General features: G+C 41.3%; 1 protein-coding gene across 1 annotated transcript in view; it reads left to right on the top strand.

The window, feature by feature from the left end:
- The window catches only part of LOC123990363 (low-density lipoprotein receptor-related protein 1B-like), a 37,514-nt gene extending 22,421 nt beyond the window's left edge, over positions 1-15,093 (top strand). Inside the window, exons 3-5 of the mRNA XM_046290953.1 lie at positions 1,002-1,130; positions 14,627-14,884; positions 15,068-15,093. Of these exons, the coding sequence (XP_046146909.1) occupies positions 1,002-1,130; positions 14,627-14,884; positions 15,068-15,093 (413 nt within the window). The remainder of the gene's footprint in view (positions 1-1,001; positions 1,131-14,626; positions 14,885-15,067) is intronic.
- Positions 15,094-15,497: the final 404 nt, after the last annotated feature.

Raw genomic sequence — 15,497 nt, 5'->3', positions numbered from 1 at the left:
TCAGCAGCTGAAGTTTTGATTCATGATATTGTTCCTCATATTTAGCTTATTGAAATGTTTTCGTTTTCAAACTGAATGATGTTGTACTTTTAATTGCACGTTACATGTTACACATTTTATTGAAATGTTAATTTATCACCATAATATCACTAAAGTGTGAAATCCAACTAGTACAAGGTTATTATGCATATTACATTTACATTACATTTAAGTCATTTAGCAGACGCTCTTATCCAGAGCGACTTACAAAGTTGCTGCCCCAGCTATAATTGTTTTGCAAATAGCATGTTAACAGTGGTTTATAAGATTATTTGGTATGTCAAGGTAACATTTACATGGCTAATTACAACATCAAATGTGGTTAATGAATGAAAGACTATTCCTGGAATGCCTACTTGTAAAGAAAGTAATTAAATTATAATTAAAATACCATTTTATTATACTTCAAATTTAGGAGAACTATACATAAAATGTAATTAAGGTGTATTGAAAGTATATTTGTTTTGCTCATTATCTAATATACTAACAATATACTTAAGTACAAACATGTATTTAATATACTTAAATGCTAATAAATAACAAATAAAATGGACATTAAATTAAATATATTTCAATTAAATATATTTCAATTGTTCCAATTTAGATCATTTTAAATATACTTAAGTATATTTATCACAGACTTATGTAAATATATTAAAATATATTAATGAAGTATTTTTTAAGTATTTATAAATATATTTATGTTTTGCATGGGTGGCTACAGCTCATACAGTATGACTACGAGGCTAGGAATATGCCTGTAGCATAAAGAGTAGAAAAGAGTACCTGAAGTGACAGTTTTCGCACTACAGGATCCAATGACTTTGCAACGTAAGTTCCTTGGTTGTGTGGTAACCATTTCTAAGGTGGTACAGTGAGGGCCACATTAAGTATACTTTATGTATTTGGGTCATGTTTGAGCACACCTAATTTGATAGAAATGTCTCTCCCTTTCTGCTCAGATTATGATGAATGTGCTGTGTACGGAGCATGTAGCCAAACCTGCCTGAACACCTACGGCTCATATAGATGCAGCTGTACAGAGGGATACATCTTACAGAATGACAGAACATCCTGCACAGCCAAACAAGGTGAGACTAACAGAACTGTATTACAAACAACATAATCTGCATATATGCCATGTATTCTTCATTTCTATTAATAAACATAGACTATACAATGTTGGTTCTTCGTTCAACCATTCTGGGTGTCGGTATATGATTAGGCCTAGTTCATCGTAAACTTGTTTTTCAGCATTGGGTAGCTTCAGTAGAGGAACTATTAATTTGTTCCACCACTGACCACATCTATCTTTCCCCGAGTGGCGCAGCGGTCTAAGGCACTGCATCTCAGTGCTAGAGGGGTCACTATAGACACCCTGGTTTGAATCCAGGCTGTATCACAACCGGCCGTGATTGGGAGTCCCATAGTGTGGTGCAAAATTTGCCCAGCGTCTTCAGGGTTTGCCCGGTGTACTGTAGGCCGTCATTGTAAATACGAATTTGTTCTTAACTGACTTGTCTAGTTGAATAAAAAATAGATCTGCCACCAGGGAATGTGGTAGTAGACATAGTCAGGTTAGGATAATGACAGATTTAAGGATTCTAAGGTTTTAACTGGTAACCATCTCAACACTCTGGGAGAGTTTTGTGGTGAGACAATACCCGGTGTTGCCTTGATTTATGTTATGGTCCAATAACTGGCAAACAAAGCAGCACACCTAGCTGGGGAGAGTCGCACTGTTGCTAGTTTTAATCAATGTGACTGGTTTCCTACCAGGAATAAACTGAATATGATTACCCATAAACCTAACTGAACCTAATGTTCACACACATTAATATTCATTTAGCAGAGAAAAATTGCAGTACAGGGATAACTATGGGTTTACCATTAGTTGTATAAGCTCACAAATATAAATTTAAGGAGCATATTTTCTCAGAGGCCATGAGATGGGAAGATGTAGAGAATGAAAAACATATTGAAACTTCTTAAGGATGACACAGAATATAGTTCCACTGCAGGAACATTAATCAGCGGAAATTTCAGAGCGCCACCTATAGTTTTTGATAAAACTCAAACTTTCATTAAAACACACATTCAAGGTAATGAATTAAAGCTACACTCGTTGTGAATCTATCCACCAAGTCAGATTTGTAAAATGCTTTTCGGCGAAAGCATGAGAAGCTAATATCTGATAGCATGCACTCCCAAAATACTGCAACGTCACCTAAAACGACAGATTTTGCGGTAGCCGGCGCCTCCCAAACGCATAAATAAAATATAAAACATTCATTACCTTTGACGAGCTTCTTTCTTGGCACTCCTAGATGTCCCATAAACATCACTATTGGCTCTTTTTTTCCGATTAAATCGGTCCATATATAGCCTAGATATCGATCTATGAAGACTGTGTAATCAAGGAAAAAACTGAGTTTGATAACGTAACGTCATTTTTTTAATTAAAAAAGTTGACGATAAACTTTCACAAAACACTTCGAAATACTTTTGTAATGCAACGTTAGCTATTAGTAAACGTTAATAATCTATCAAAATGATCACGGGGCGATGTATATTCAATAGCTCCACGTCCTGATATCATGTCCAAATATTTCTCAACCAAAACATCCGGTCGGAGACCGGAAGAAATGCGCTGCCTCGTGTCCGTTTGACCAAGACACAAATCCGAGACTGCCCAGAAAGACTCACAGTTGTAATCGTTGCCGAAGGTGATTCTAACATGCGTTGGCTCAGAGGTGTAAATTAGATATTTCTGTATTTTATTTTCAATAAATTTTCTAAAACTTCTCCAAAAATACTACCTCATGAAGCTGGTTGAGAGAATGCGAAGAGTGTGCAAAGCTGTCATCAAGGAAAAGCGTGGCTACTTTGAAGAATCTCAAATATAAAATATATTTAGATTGGTTTACTACTTGGTTGCTACTTGATTCCATATGTGTTATTTCATAGTTTTGATGTCTTCACTAATATTTTTCAATGTAGAAAATAGTAAAAATATGGAAAAATGTTGCAAATGATTAGTACTTGTTATTTGTAGCGTTCTGACAGATGCCTGTGAATACCCAGTAGCCTCTCCAATGCCATTTCCAAAACGACAAATTCACTCTCCTTTCCGCTTTCAAAGTATGGCAGTTTGGGTCTGGGAATTCCATAGGCTAAGGCTACTAGTAGTTTCATAATGTTGCCTCCCTCTTCTGGTTGCATGAAGGATAAACCCGGGACTTCTGTGGTCCTTCTGTAGCTCAGTTGGTAGATCATGGCGCTTGTAACGCCAGGGTAGTGGTTTCGATCCCCGGGACCACCCATATGTAGAATGTATGCACACATGACTGTAAGTCACTTTGGATAAAAGCGTCTGCTAAATGGCATATATTATTATTATTATATTACTTCTGATGAGCCCACCGTGGCCTCATTGGGCCGGTCCCCTACTGTCCCAGACCCTCCATTTGTGGCAGTCGGAATTGGGTGAGAGCCCTCCGACCTGATGTTTGAGGAGTAGCCTGGCCCTGGATGAAAGGAACGATTTGCCGTGGTTGGTAATTGGCCCAGGGTAAAAAAGCTCACTCAAACAAAATTGAAGGCCTGGATCACTTCAGGCGAGCGATGCTACAAGTGTGCCCGTAGCCATAAGGCGGAAATCTGCACATTGAGGAAACCCTGCAACCGCTGTAAAGAAATCTATCTCACGTGTTACATGATGTAATTCCCCAAGCACAGAAGGAGCAGAGTATGCTCATGGTAGGAGCTGTACCTCAACCAGCAGAACCGGTTTCCAAGGGTCATGTTGAAGGTGGTCAAGGTCACTCTGCAAAGTGAAGGGAGAAGCATTGATACATTCGCCGTTCTCGATGATGGGTCAGAAAGAACAATCATTCTCACGGCGGCCACCCGTCAGCTTAACCTGGAGGGACCGCCGAGACCCTTAATCTCAGAACGTTGCGACATGATGTTATCCAATTGAAAGGCTCTGCTGTGACCTTTAGCAGTTCACCTTCAGGAAACAGGGACGTGGCCTATAACATCACCAATGCCTTCACGGCAGATGGCTTGAATCTCGCAGAGCACTCCTGCCCGGTAAGTGTTCTACAGAAACAATATCCTCATCTACGAGGATTACCTCTTCCTAACCTGGCCAGAGTAGCGCCACTTATCCTGATTGGGTCAGACCACCCACATCTCGTCACCCCGACTGAGCCTATACGAGCTGGACCAGAAGGAGGGCCCATTGCTGTCCATACATCCTTGGGTTGGGCTGTGCAAGGTCCAGCCCATCTACTTCTCTCCACCCAAGCTGTACAGTCACAGCAAGTCCTCTTCACCAGAAGCAATCCAGATCCATCCCTCTGTGCAGCTACTGACCTCCTTCGGAATGTTGAGATGCTCTGGAAGATGGACACCTTCTCCCACCGGAAGATACAGGAGGTCACTCGTTCGAAACATGACTCCTATGCATTAGACCTCCTGGAGAAGAGCACCACCACCACTGAAATGTATGGCGTTCACAGGTATGCGACCCCGCTGCTACGGGTGCCCAACCATCCTCCTCTGGCAACCACAACATGGGCTGTACTCCTCACTACTGTGTGGAACTGAGCGACGCCTGGTGAAGAATCCTGAGCTTGCTGAAGTTCATAACCGAGAGATTCATAACCTTGTGAAGGCAGGCTATGTCACAAAAGTGACCGCTCATGAAGAGGGAAACCCACTCAGCGAGTCCTGGTATCTCCCTCACCATGTTATCCAGTAACAGCTCTCCCTGACCTAGTGACAAAACTGTCACTGAAACTGTCTTGAGGACCGTCCTGATAGAGGTGGAAGGGATTCTGAACTCCAAACCCTTGGGATATGTCTCTGCAGACATCGCTGACCCCGATCCGGTTACACCGAATATGCTCTTGATGGGACGCTGAGATGCATCACTTCCTCAAGCCATGTATGCTGATACCAACCTCGTAGGCAGACGCCGGTGGCGACACAGCCAGATCTTAGCTGACCGTTTTTGGACCCGATTCATTCTGGATTACCTACCAAGTCTACAGCACAGAGAGAGAAATGGCCAGCCTCGAAACTGGCCAAGTAGTAATGATGGTGGACCCTCAGCTGCCTCGAGCCTCCTGGCCGGTGGGCCATCTAACTAAAACCATGCCTGGGACCGATGGTCGTGTTAGATCAGTGGAGATCCAGGTGAAGAACCGGACATATATCCGGCCATTTGCCCAACTAATTCCTCTCCCTGAGATGACAGAGGACGGGGAGCAATGAGCCTTTTTTGAGGAGTGTGGAATTTAACACATTTCCGGGGTGGCTGTAGAAATGGCCCATGGAGTTGGTGGAATAATCCTTTAATTCATTGCCATTTACTCAGCTGGGCCAGGGGTGCTTTAATTAGGTCAAGTGGAAATGTCCGACAGATCTCAACTCCATAAAAGGAGGAAATTGCCATCACCTGATCTAGCTGCTTTCTCTTCCTTAACTCCGTCTGATCCAGAAGTTCTGTGCGTCCGTGAATCCACGTAAGTCCACCAACTCTTGTTACCTTTTCATCTGAATTATCTGTGGCGATCAGGGGAGTGGGCCATCAGTTATTGCTTATCGTTATTATTGCGGAGCGCGGCTTGGAGCGCACGCTTCAAACATATTGTGTAATGTGAATTGTCAATGATCATGGCCCTATGGATGGATCCTCATAGGCCAATTATGCAAGCGATTTGGTTAATATGTAATGAAATGAATTATATGTACACATGAAGACAATTTTAAAGGGTGAAATGAGAAACGTCATTGTTTGCTAACTGATCGACTTTGATACCAAACTAATGGGGATTATAGATTGAATAACCATTCACTGCTTGTATTCTATCATGATTTATGATAAATGGTTACAAGCCTAAATGACTCATGAATGATTACTATTGACTTCTTAATGAACTGGACTGTTGAACTCCTTAAATTATGTTAATAATGAATGATATGATTTGATCTTTGATTATGAATTCATTGGATAAATGTTATTTGTTTCCTTTGTGATGCAGCACAGACTACTCAGTAAATGTACCACTTTTTGGTTAAAGGAATTCCTGCCTCAGTCTCATCCGTTCTCTGTCATCTGACACGTGACCACCTGTTCACCTTCACTGTCAGTCATCCTACCTGTCCAGCTACCCACACAGATTCCATTAATCTTTCAGGTACTGTATATAGGTTAACATGGCGGTGCAATTTCGTTTTTTTCCCCTTTTCCTTTTTTTTGTGTACAAATGTGCAACGCACTTTCCAAACTGTGAAAGGCAACAAAACGCAACAAAGCGTTTAGTCTGCTGGAAAACCACGCAAAGAAGAAGACATTTTATGATATACAGTGCATTCGGAAAGTATTCAGACCCCTTCCCTTCTTCCACATTTTGTTACATTACAGCCTTATTGCAACATTTATTAAATAGTTTTCCTAGAGCTGGACGCCTGAACAAACTGAGCAATCAGGGGAGAAGTGCCTTGGTCAGGGAGGTGACAAAGAACCCGATGGTGACTCTTACAGAGTGGAGATGGGAGAACCTTCCAGAAGGGCAACCATCTCTGCAGTGCTCCATCGTGGAAGCCACTAAAAGGAACATGGTAGCCAACTTGGGCATGGTCTTGTTTCTATTACAGCATATTGGATGACTGTCATTCATATTCCATTCACCCATGTCAATGTAACAGCGATAGGTTTAGGCTACTACATGACACTCAACTTTTCCCTATAACCATCATGAGGTTGCAACAACTTAGCCTATGAAATAAAGTTTCCAAAGTGGGTGCACACAGGTTGAGAATTATTTTTTAGGTGACAGTGACATTCAATACCGCCTTGCACACTCTTGTCTGCATCTAGCTGATATAGGGTGTAATTATTAGTCCAACAGTTGCAAAGGACAGTTTATTTTGGACAAATTCAGGTAGGTTTATCCCCATTTTGCTCCACTTGCTTCCATTTAAGAAAAGTTTTTCAACAGAATCGTGGAATGAATACACCCATGATCACGAGTAAACCAAGTTCACTCTCATAACAGCCACGTTGTATTCCTTCTCTTCCCTTCTCTTGTGGACTTCAATGCACAACAAATCAGCTGTTTGTGACCAGGCGAAAAAACCTATCCAAGCCAAACCTCTAAAAACATCCTACATATTTGTCACCATATTAGCTAAAGTAATGTCATAGTCAGCATAGGTAATAGAACTAATGCATTAGTAAACCCGTTACAATCATGCAGTAACGTTAGTGTACATTCAGTAAGCAGTTACACCGGCGGGCCCCGGTGGCAAAGAATTAGTAATACCAAAAGCTTACCTTGATTTGGAAGAGTTCCAGTTAAATGTTGTAACGTCATAGCCAGCTAGCTAACATAGCATCCCTCTGTTTGAGCAAGGTGTTTCAGTAGGCTAAACTGGCTAGCAGCATTTGCTAGCTAAGTAAGTGAAAGTGAAAAATAATGTCAAAATCTCTCTTTCTAGCTTCTCCTTCATTTTGGAATGAATTAATATGTTCAAAACTGTTCACCTATTGTCTCTCTCTCTCTTTTTGAGTCAACTACTCACCACATTTTATACCCTGCAGTGCTAGCTAGCTGTAGTTTATGCTTTCAGTACTAGATTACTTCTCTGATCCTTTGATTGGGGGGGTCAACATGTCAGTTAATGCTGCAAGAGCTCTGATAGGCTGGAGGATGTCCTCCAGAAGTTGTCATAATTACTGTGTAAGTCTATGGAAGGGAGTGAGAACCATGAGCCTCCTAGGTTTTATATTGAATTCAATGTACCCAGAGGAGGACAGAAGCTTGTTGTCCTCTGTTTACACCATGGTGCTACCCTACATAGTGCTGTTGAGGCTTCTGTAGACCTTCTTTGCAAAATAGTGTTTTATTCAATAATTTGGTGATGTGATTATATTTAGTGTAGTTTTATCTAAAAATGATATTTTTTTATGTTTTACAATTTAAAAGAAAAAATGTAATTCAATGAGGAGGATTGTCCACCCCTTCTTCCCCCGAGGAGCCTCCACTGCTGGGCTCAGTGAATTCTACAGCAGGAGTAATACATGCTCCTCAGGCTCCGTGGCTCCAGATGCGTGCTCCCTTTCTGACCAGCAACTGTCTACGATGTGTTTGAGGGAAAATAGATCATGCTGCAGTGTCACGCCCTGGCCATAGATAGGCTTTTTATTCTCTATTTTGGTTAGGCCAGGGTATGACTAGGGTGGGCATTCTCTGTTATTTTTTCTATGTTTTTGTATTTCTTTGTTTTTGGCCGGGTATGGTTCTCAATCAGGGACAGCTGTCTATCCTTGTCTCTGATTGAGAACCATACTTTGGCAGCCTGTTTTCCAACTATGGGTTGTGGGTAGTTGTTTTCTGTATCTGTGTCTGCACCAGACAGAACTGTTTAGTTTTCGTTCATGCTTTTGTTTTGTGTTCAGTTTAAATAAATATTAACATGGACATGTACCACGCTGCATATTGGTCCAATCCTCCATACTCCTCCTCCTAAGAAAAGCAGGAAAACCGTTAGATGCAGGCAGCATAGAGAAGAAAAAGAAAGAACTGATAATTGATCGCATGGTGCACGAATGAATGCAATTAATTGATTATTGAGTGTTATAATTGACACAGGTTTGTAGAACCAAAACATACACAGCCTCTGCTCCACAAACCTGATCTCGAGAAGGAATCATTTGAGGGGCTGCAGTTTGCGAACGATATTGTGCATATATATCACTCTCGCAGCAGTCAAGCAATGCACTCCGCCAAGACTTGTTCACAATCTAGTCCAGTTGCGGCCACAACTAGACCTCTCAAATGTATCTAGAAATAATCATATTTGTATGCTTAGCAATCAACAAATGTACATTTTTTAAAAGGTCATGAACAGTCAAAATCCTGTTTTTCATGAAATTGGATGGTATTTGGATGAAACCAGATCAAAGTATGATGACCAAAGTATGAACAATGTCTGTTGCTTATACATTGATAAAGTTTCATCATAGTTACTGGTCCACTCCCCATATCAAACACTTGGATTCAGGAGGTGTGATAATTAAGTGGATAAGGTGACATCACCTTAACATGCATTTTAATGCACCAATGGTCATATGATATTATCTTACCTAATTTAAATAAGTACCACCTTTTAACCAACATTGTAGAAGGCGTGTTTACGGAGGGGCGTCGTTTATATAGCTTGTTAGCTACTCTACTGGTGCCAAAATGTGACTGTGGGGTGTCAGGAAATATAATTACAAGTTTACCCTATTCATATATGGCAATGATACTTATGTGTTTTCCCTTTCATCTGTGTCTGGTGTTAGCTAGTTACTGGTTAGCTAGATCTTCATCTGTGTCTGGTGTTAGTTAGTTATTTACTGGCTAGCTAGGTATTCATCTTTGTCTGGTGTTAGCTAGTTAATGGTTAGCTAGGTCTTCAGCCAGCATGGAACAAAAGGAGGAGATGGGTTGTTCAAAACACAGATGCAGTTGTCAAGTCATTACATCCATCGGTGCTGCGGTGACCCACATTATGAGAGACATGCCAAACGGGAGATGAATACAACTTTTTTGATGTCATTAATTCAATTTCAATGTTGTTTTGTGTATCCCTAGATTTGCTTGAGATTATTTCACTGCAACACTGCTCACTGCATCCAAGTTCCTTGACATAGGCATTTCAAAGAGCTGCAGTCAAGGTGAACTCATGAATATTAGCTCTCCGCCCACTCAGCCCGTCTTTTCAAACCTCCCGGTAGTTAGCCATGAGAGATAAAGTACTTATTCTCACATTTTTTGCCTTTTTATCCAAAACAAATACTGTATTATGGGTGCTATTTTAGTCACTAAAATGGCATTTTTACATGAAAATCAGAATGACTGTTCAGGACCTTTGACAAAGGCTTCGAAACGGACAGTGATTACAAGGCAAAACAGATCAAATGACATGGCTAGCCACTCAACCGTTAAATGTTTGAGATTTGCTGCCACTCTGATCTTACAGCACGCTCACTAACAGGTGCAACAAATATAGCCTCTTACAAGACCTGCCTCAAAATGTTAATGAGAAACAACTGAGAAACAACAATACCATGCACCCACTATTGTTCAAAAGGTAGTTAGTGCTTAATTACAGTACATGACTGACAGCATTTGGCCAGTAAGCTACTATAGCGTTTTAGGGAAAAGTTGGTAGAATTCCTAAAATGCAGTATATTTACTGTGTATTCTACAGTGTTTTACTGTTGAAATTACAGAAAGTTCTTACAGTCTGCTGTAAAACGAATGTCCTTTTTTTCAGGGGTGGATCAGCTTTAATATTGCAGATTGTTGCTTCCATCAATGTAATTGTCTGCATCATTTCCAATCCCCCATATTTTTTTTTTTGGGGGGGGGTAAATATATATATATCTATATACATACACTACCATTCAAAAGGTTGGGATACTTAGAAATGTCGTTGTTTTTGAAAGAAAAGTACATATTTTGTCCATCAAAATAACATCAAATTGATCAGAAATACAGTGTACATATTGTTAATGTTGTAAATGACTATTGTAGCTGGAAACGGCTGATTTTTAATGGAATGTCTATGTAGGCGTATAGAGGCTTATTATCAGCAACCATCACTCCTGTGTTCCAATGGCACGTAAAATGAATAACTTTCTTCTGAAACTTGTCAGTCTTTTCTTGTTCAGAGAAATTAAGGCTATTCCATGCAAGATATTGCCAAGAAACTGAAGATCTCATACAATGCTGTATACTACTCCCTTCACAGAACACTGCAAACTGGCTCTAACCAGAATAGAACGAGGAGTGGGAGGCCCCGGTGCACAACTGAGCAAGAGGACAAGTAAATTAGAGTGTCTAGTTTGAGAAACAGTTTGCCTCACAAGTCCTTTATCTGACAGCTTCATTAAATAGTACCCGCAACACACCAGTCTCAAAGTAAACAGTGAAGAGGACACTCCGGGATGTTGGCCTTCTAGGCAGAGTTGCAAAGAAAAATCCATATCTAAGACTGGACAATAAAAATTAAATATTAAGATGTGCAAAAGAACACAGACACTGGACAGAAGAACTCTGCCTAGATAGCCATCATCCCGGGGTCGCCTCTTCACTGTTGAACGTAAGGATTGTTTAAAAATTAAATATATTTTGGAGATTGTTTCGTTTTAATGTAACTGAAAGTGAGCAGTTGTAATCTGAATGAAGGGAAAACGGTCATTCTTGAACATGGGGTGAGACATTCTTAGTAATTTACTAGAGAACCATTTCAGATTTAAGTATAACTTTTGCATGACTGATGCCTTTATTGAGAGGTCTAATGCTTTAATATGTAATCATTTCTGCCCTCCAAATTCCTATTCGTTATACACTGCTCAAAAAAATAAAGGGAACACTTAAACAACACAATGTAACTCCAAGTCAATCACACTTCTGTGAAATCAAACTGTCCACTTAGGAAGCAACACTGCTTCGCAATAAATGTCACATGCTGTTGTGCAAATGAAATAGACAACAGGTGGAAATTATAGGCAATTAGCAAGACACCCCAAATAAAGGAGTGGTTCTGCAGGTGGGGACCACAGACCACAGACCACAGCTCCTATGCTTCCTGGCTGACGTTTTGGTCACTTTTGAATGCTGGCGGTGCTTTCACTCTAGTGGTAGCATGAGACGGAGTCTACAACCCACACAAGTGGCTCAGGTAGTGCAGCTCATCCAGGATGGAACATCAATGCGAGCTGTGGCAAGAAGGTTTGCTGTGTCTGTCAGCGTAGTGTCCAGAGCATGGAGGCGCTACCAGGAGACAGGCCAGTACATCAGGAGACGTGGAGGAGGCCGTAGGAGGGCAACAACCCAGCAGCAGGACCGCTACTTCCGCCTTTGTGCAAGGAGGAGCAGGAGGAGCACTGCCAGAGCCCTGCAAAATTACCTCCAGCAGGAGGCCACAAATGTGCATGTGTCTGCTCAAACTTTCAGAAACAGTCTCCATGAGGGTGGTATGAGGGCCTGACGTCCACAGGTGGGGGTTGTGCTTACAACACCGTGCAGGACGTTTGGCATTTGCCAGAAAACACCAAGATTGGCAAATTCGCCACTGGCGCCCTCTGCTCTTCACAGATGGAAGAAGGTTCACACTGAGCACGTGACAGACATGACAGAGTCTGGAGACGCCGTGGAGAACGCTCTGCTGCCTGCAACATCCTCCAGCATGACCGGTTTGGCGGTGGGTCAGTCATGGTGTGGGGTGGCATTTCTTTGGGGGGCCGCACAGCCCTTCATGTGCTCGCCAGAGGTAGCCTGACTGCCATTTGGTACCGAGATGAGATCCTCAGACCCCTTGTGAGACCATATGCTGGTGCGGTTGGCCCTGGATTCCTCCTAATGCAAGACAATGCCAGACCTCATGTGGCTGGAGTGTGTCAGCAGTTCCTGCAAGTGGAAGGCATTGATGCTATGGACTGGCCCGCCCGTTCCCCACACCTGAATCCAATTGAGCACATCTGGGACATCATGTCTCGGTCCATCCACCAATGTCACGTTGCACCACAGACTGTCCAGGAGTTGGCGGATGCTTTAGTCCAGGTCTGGGAGGAGATCCCTCAGGAGACCATCCGCCACCTCATCAGGAGCATGCCCAGGCGTTGTAGGGAGGTCATACAGTCACGTGGAGGCCACACACACTATTGAGCCTCATTTTGACTTGTTTTAAGGACATTACATCAAAGTTGGATCAGCCTGCAGTGTGGTTTTCCACTTTAATTTTGAGTGTGACTCCAAATCCAGACCTCCATGGGTTGTGACATTTGATTTCTATTGATAATTTTTGTGTGATTCTGTTGTCAGCACATTCAACTATGTAAAGAAAAAAGTATTTAATAAGAATATTTCATTCATTCAGATCTAGGATGCGTTATTTTAGTGTTCCCTTTATTTTTTTGAGCAGTGTATAAATAGGCCCTTTTAATTTTTGCTTCTTTTAAAATCTAATATTTATCAGACAAATTCAATGCAATTCTAGAAATTATGTGGAAGGTAGATAGGCAGGTAGCCTAGTGTTTAGAGCATTGGACTAGTAACTGAAAGGTTGCAAGATTGAATCCCTGAGCTGACAAGTCGTTCTGTCCCTGAACAAGGCAGTTAACCCACTGTTCCTAGGCCGTCATTGAAAATAAGAATTTGTTCTTAACTGACTTGCCTAGTTAAATAAAGGTTAAAAAAATATATATATATAGGTAATTGTTTGACCCTTTTGGTACAGTAGAGATATGTAGAGTTGAATGACAGCTATAGTGTTGCATTCAAGACAACAATGTCTCTATCAGAGAGCTTGGTTGTGCCCAAAATGGCACCCTATTCCCCTATGAACTCTGGTCAAATGTAATGCATTACACTACAAAGAGAATAGAGTACCATTTGGGATGCAAATATGTGCTCGTATGAGAGAACCAAAGCCCCTTCCATGCTGTAGTAGTATTCCAGGCTCCTAAAGGTTGACTTAGAGGGATCAGGGTAAAGAAAAGTGCTTTCACAGTGGACACACTAATTTATTGCCCATATTAGGAGAGACAGCTCTGACTTGAACTTGTGTGGGGGATCAGTGGCAATCAATTAATCAAAATGTTTTTATAATGCCCCTTTTACATCAGCAGTCACTAAGTGCAGAAACCCAGCCTAAGACACCAAAGACCCCAAAGAACAAGCAATGCAGATGTAGAAGCACAGTGGCTAGGAAAAAATCCCTAGAAAGGCGGGAACCTAGGAAGAAACCTAGAGAGGAACCAGGCTCTGAACTGTGGCCAGTCCTATACTGGCTGTGCCAGCTGGAGATTATAAAGGTACATTGTCATTAAGGACAGATCATTCTTCAAGACATTCAAATGTACATAGATGACCAGCAGGGTCAAATAATCCCTGTGGTTATAGAGGGTGCAACAGGTCAGCATCATAGCCGAGCATTCAGTGTTTGAGACAGCAGGTAAAGGAGAGAGCGAGAGAGAGAGGAGAGCTCGGGGGGGGGGGGACAAACACTGTCAGTAAGGCATCAGAAGTGGGTTGTGTTAGCCTATCACTGGGCTAAATCCCCCTTCTGACACGAAGCTGGGGAAGGAGCTTGGAATGTGGAACAAACGTTTTGTTGATCTTCCTCCACTTTTCATTGGAAAACAAAGTTAGTTTGCTCATGTATAGAGAAAACAGCTGGTAAATTACTTTTATTTAGATATGCTTTCCCAGCTCATCTACGACAATAATAGAAATAGGGGTGTATTGGGTAGAGGAGGAGATAACAGCTGTATTGAAAATTGTAATTGCAATAGTTGTTTTATTGAATTTGATGTAGTTTTGATGTAGCTTTGATGTTCCTTCTGGAGTTTTTTCTGTTTAGTTATAGATTACAGAAATGTTTAGAAGAAAATCCACATTGTGTTTAATATCTTCTTAGTTCTCCTGGGTTGATACAGGCATTTTATATTCTTTGTGAAGGATTTCCACCATGTTGTTTTTCCCCAATTTTTCCAAATGTCCTTTTTCTTGTGTTCCAGACCCTGGCGACTCTCCTCCAGCTCTACTGATTGGAAGGTCAGATTGCATAGCAACCACACGATTAAATGGATCTAATCTACAGACCTTGAAACTGTTGGATGAAAATGGATCCCTTTCATTGGATTACAATTACCAGGAAAAGGAAGTGTGTTGGCTTCTTTCCTCAGACTCCCTCAGACGGCTACGCTGTGCTAAAATGAAGAATCTGAATGGATTTACAATGGAAATGGATATCAAAACAGTACAAAGTTTACAAAGTATGTCTTGCAGTGTGTCAAGTGGTCAAAGATATTCTCCAATTTGGCAATTATTGATTTTTTTTGCACACTCAGTCATGCCCCTTCAGAAAGCCTTAAAACGCTCACGGTCTCGCTCTTTCTCTCCTTCTTCCTCTCTCTATGTCTCTCTCTTCTCAATGTCCATTTTCCTCCCCCTTCAAGCAACCACATGCACCCACAGCACTTAGGCCTGTATATCTTCATATTTTCAATTATTTTCCCCACTTACTTTCACAATGTAGGAAATGCCTACCCAATGCACTTCCCATGGTCACTCTCTTCTTCAGGGTCATTGTAGTGCTAGTCTATCCAGTTAATTCAATAATTTAAGGAATACTGTTCACTCTCAGTATACCATCAATGTTAGATTCATTCCTTACTTTGCATTCAGTTATGTGTCTTTACCTTTAATGAATGACATGAATGTCCATAATAAAATGCTATCTAACATAATGAAAGATCAGCAGGTCTATCCTCACAATATGTCCTTAATCAAAGAACGTTTTGGTGGCAAGAATTTAATGACTTTGTTTTCATCCTTAGATGTAGAACACATGACCATTGATTGGCTCACTGGAAACTTCTACTTTGT

This window comes from Oncorhynchus gorbuscha, linkage group LG01 (assembly GCF_021184085.1).
Source record: "Oncorhynchus gorbuscha isolate QuinsamMale2020 ecotype Even-year linkage group LG01, OgorEven_v1.0, whole genome shotgun sequence".
NCBI classification, from domain to species: Eukaryota; Metazoa; Chordata; class Actinopteri; order Salmoniformes; family Salmonidae; genus Oncorhynchus; species Oncorhynchus gorbuscha.
This window is presented reverse-complemented; position numbering and strand designations above follow the sequence as displayed.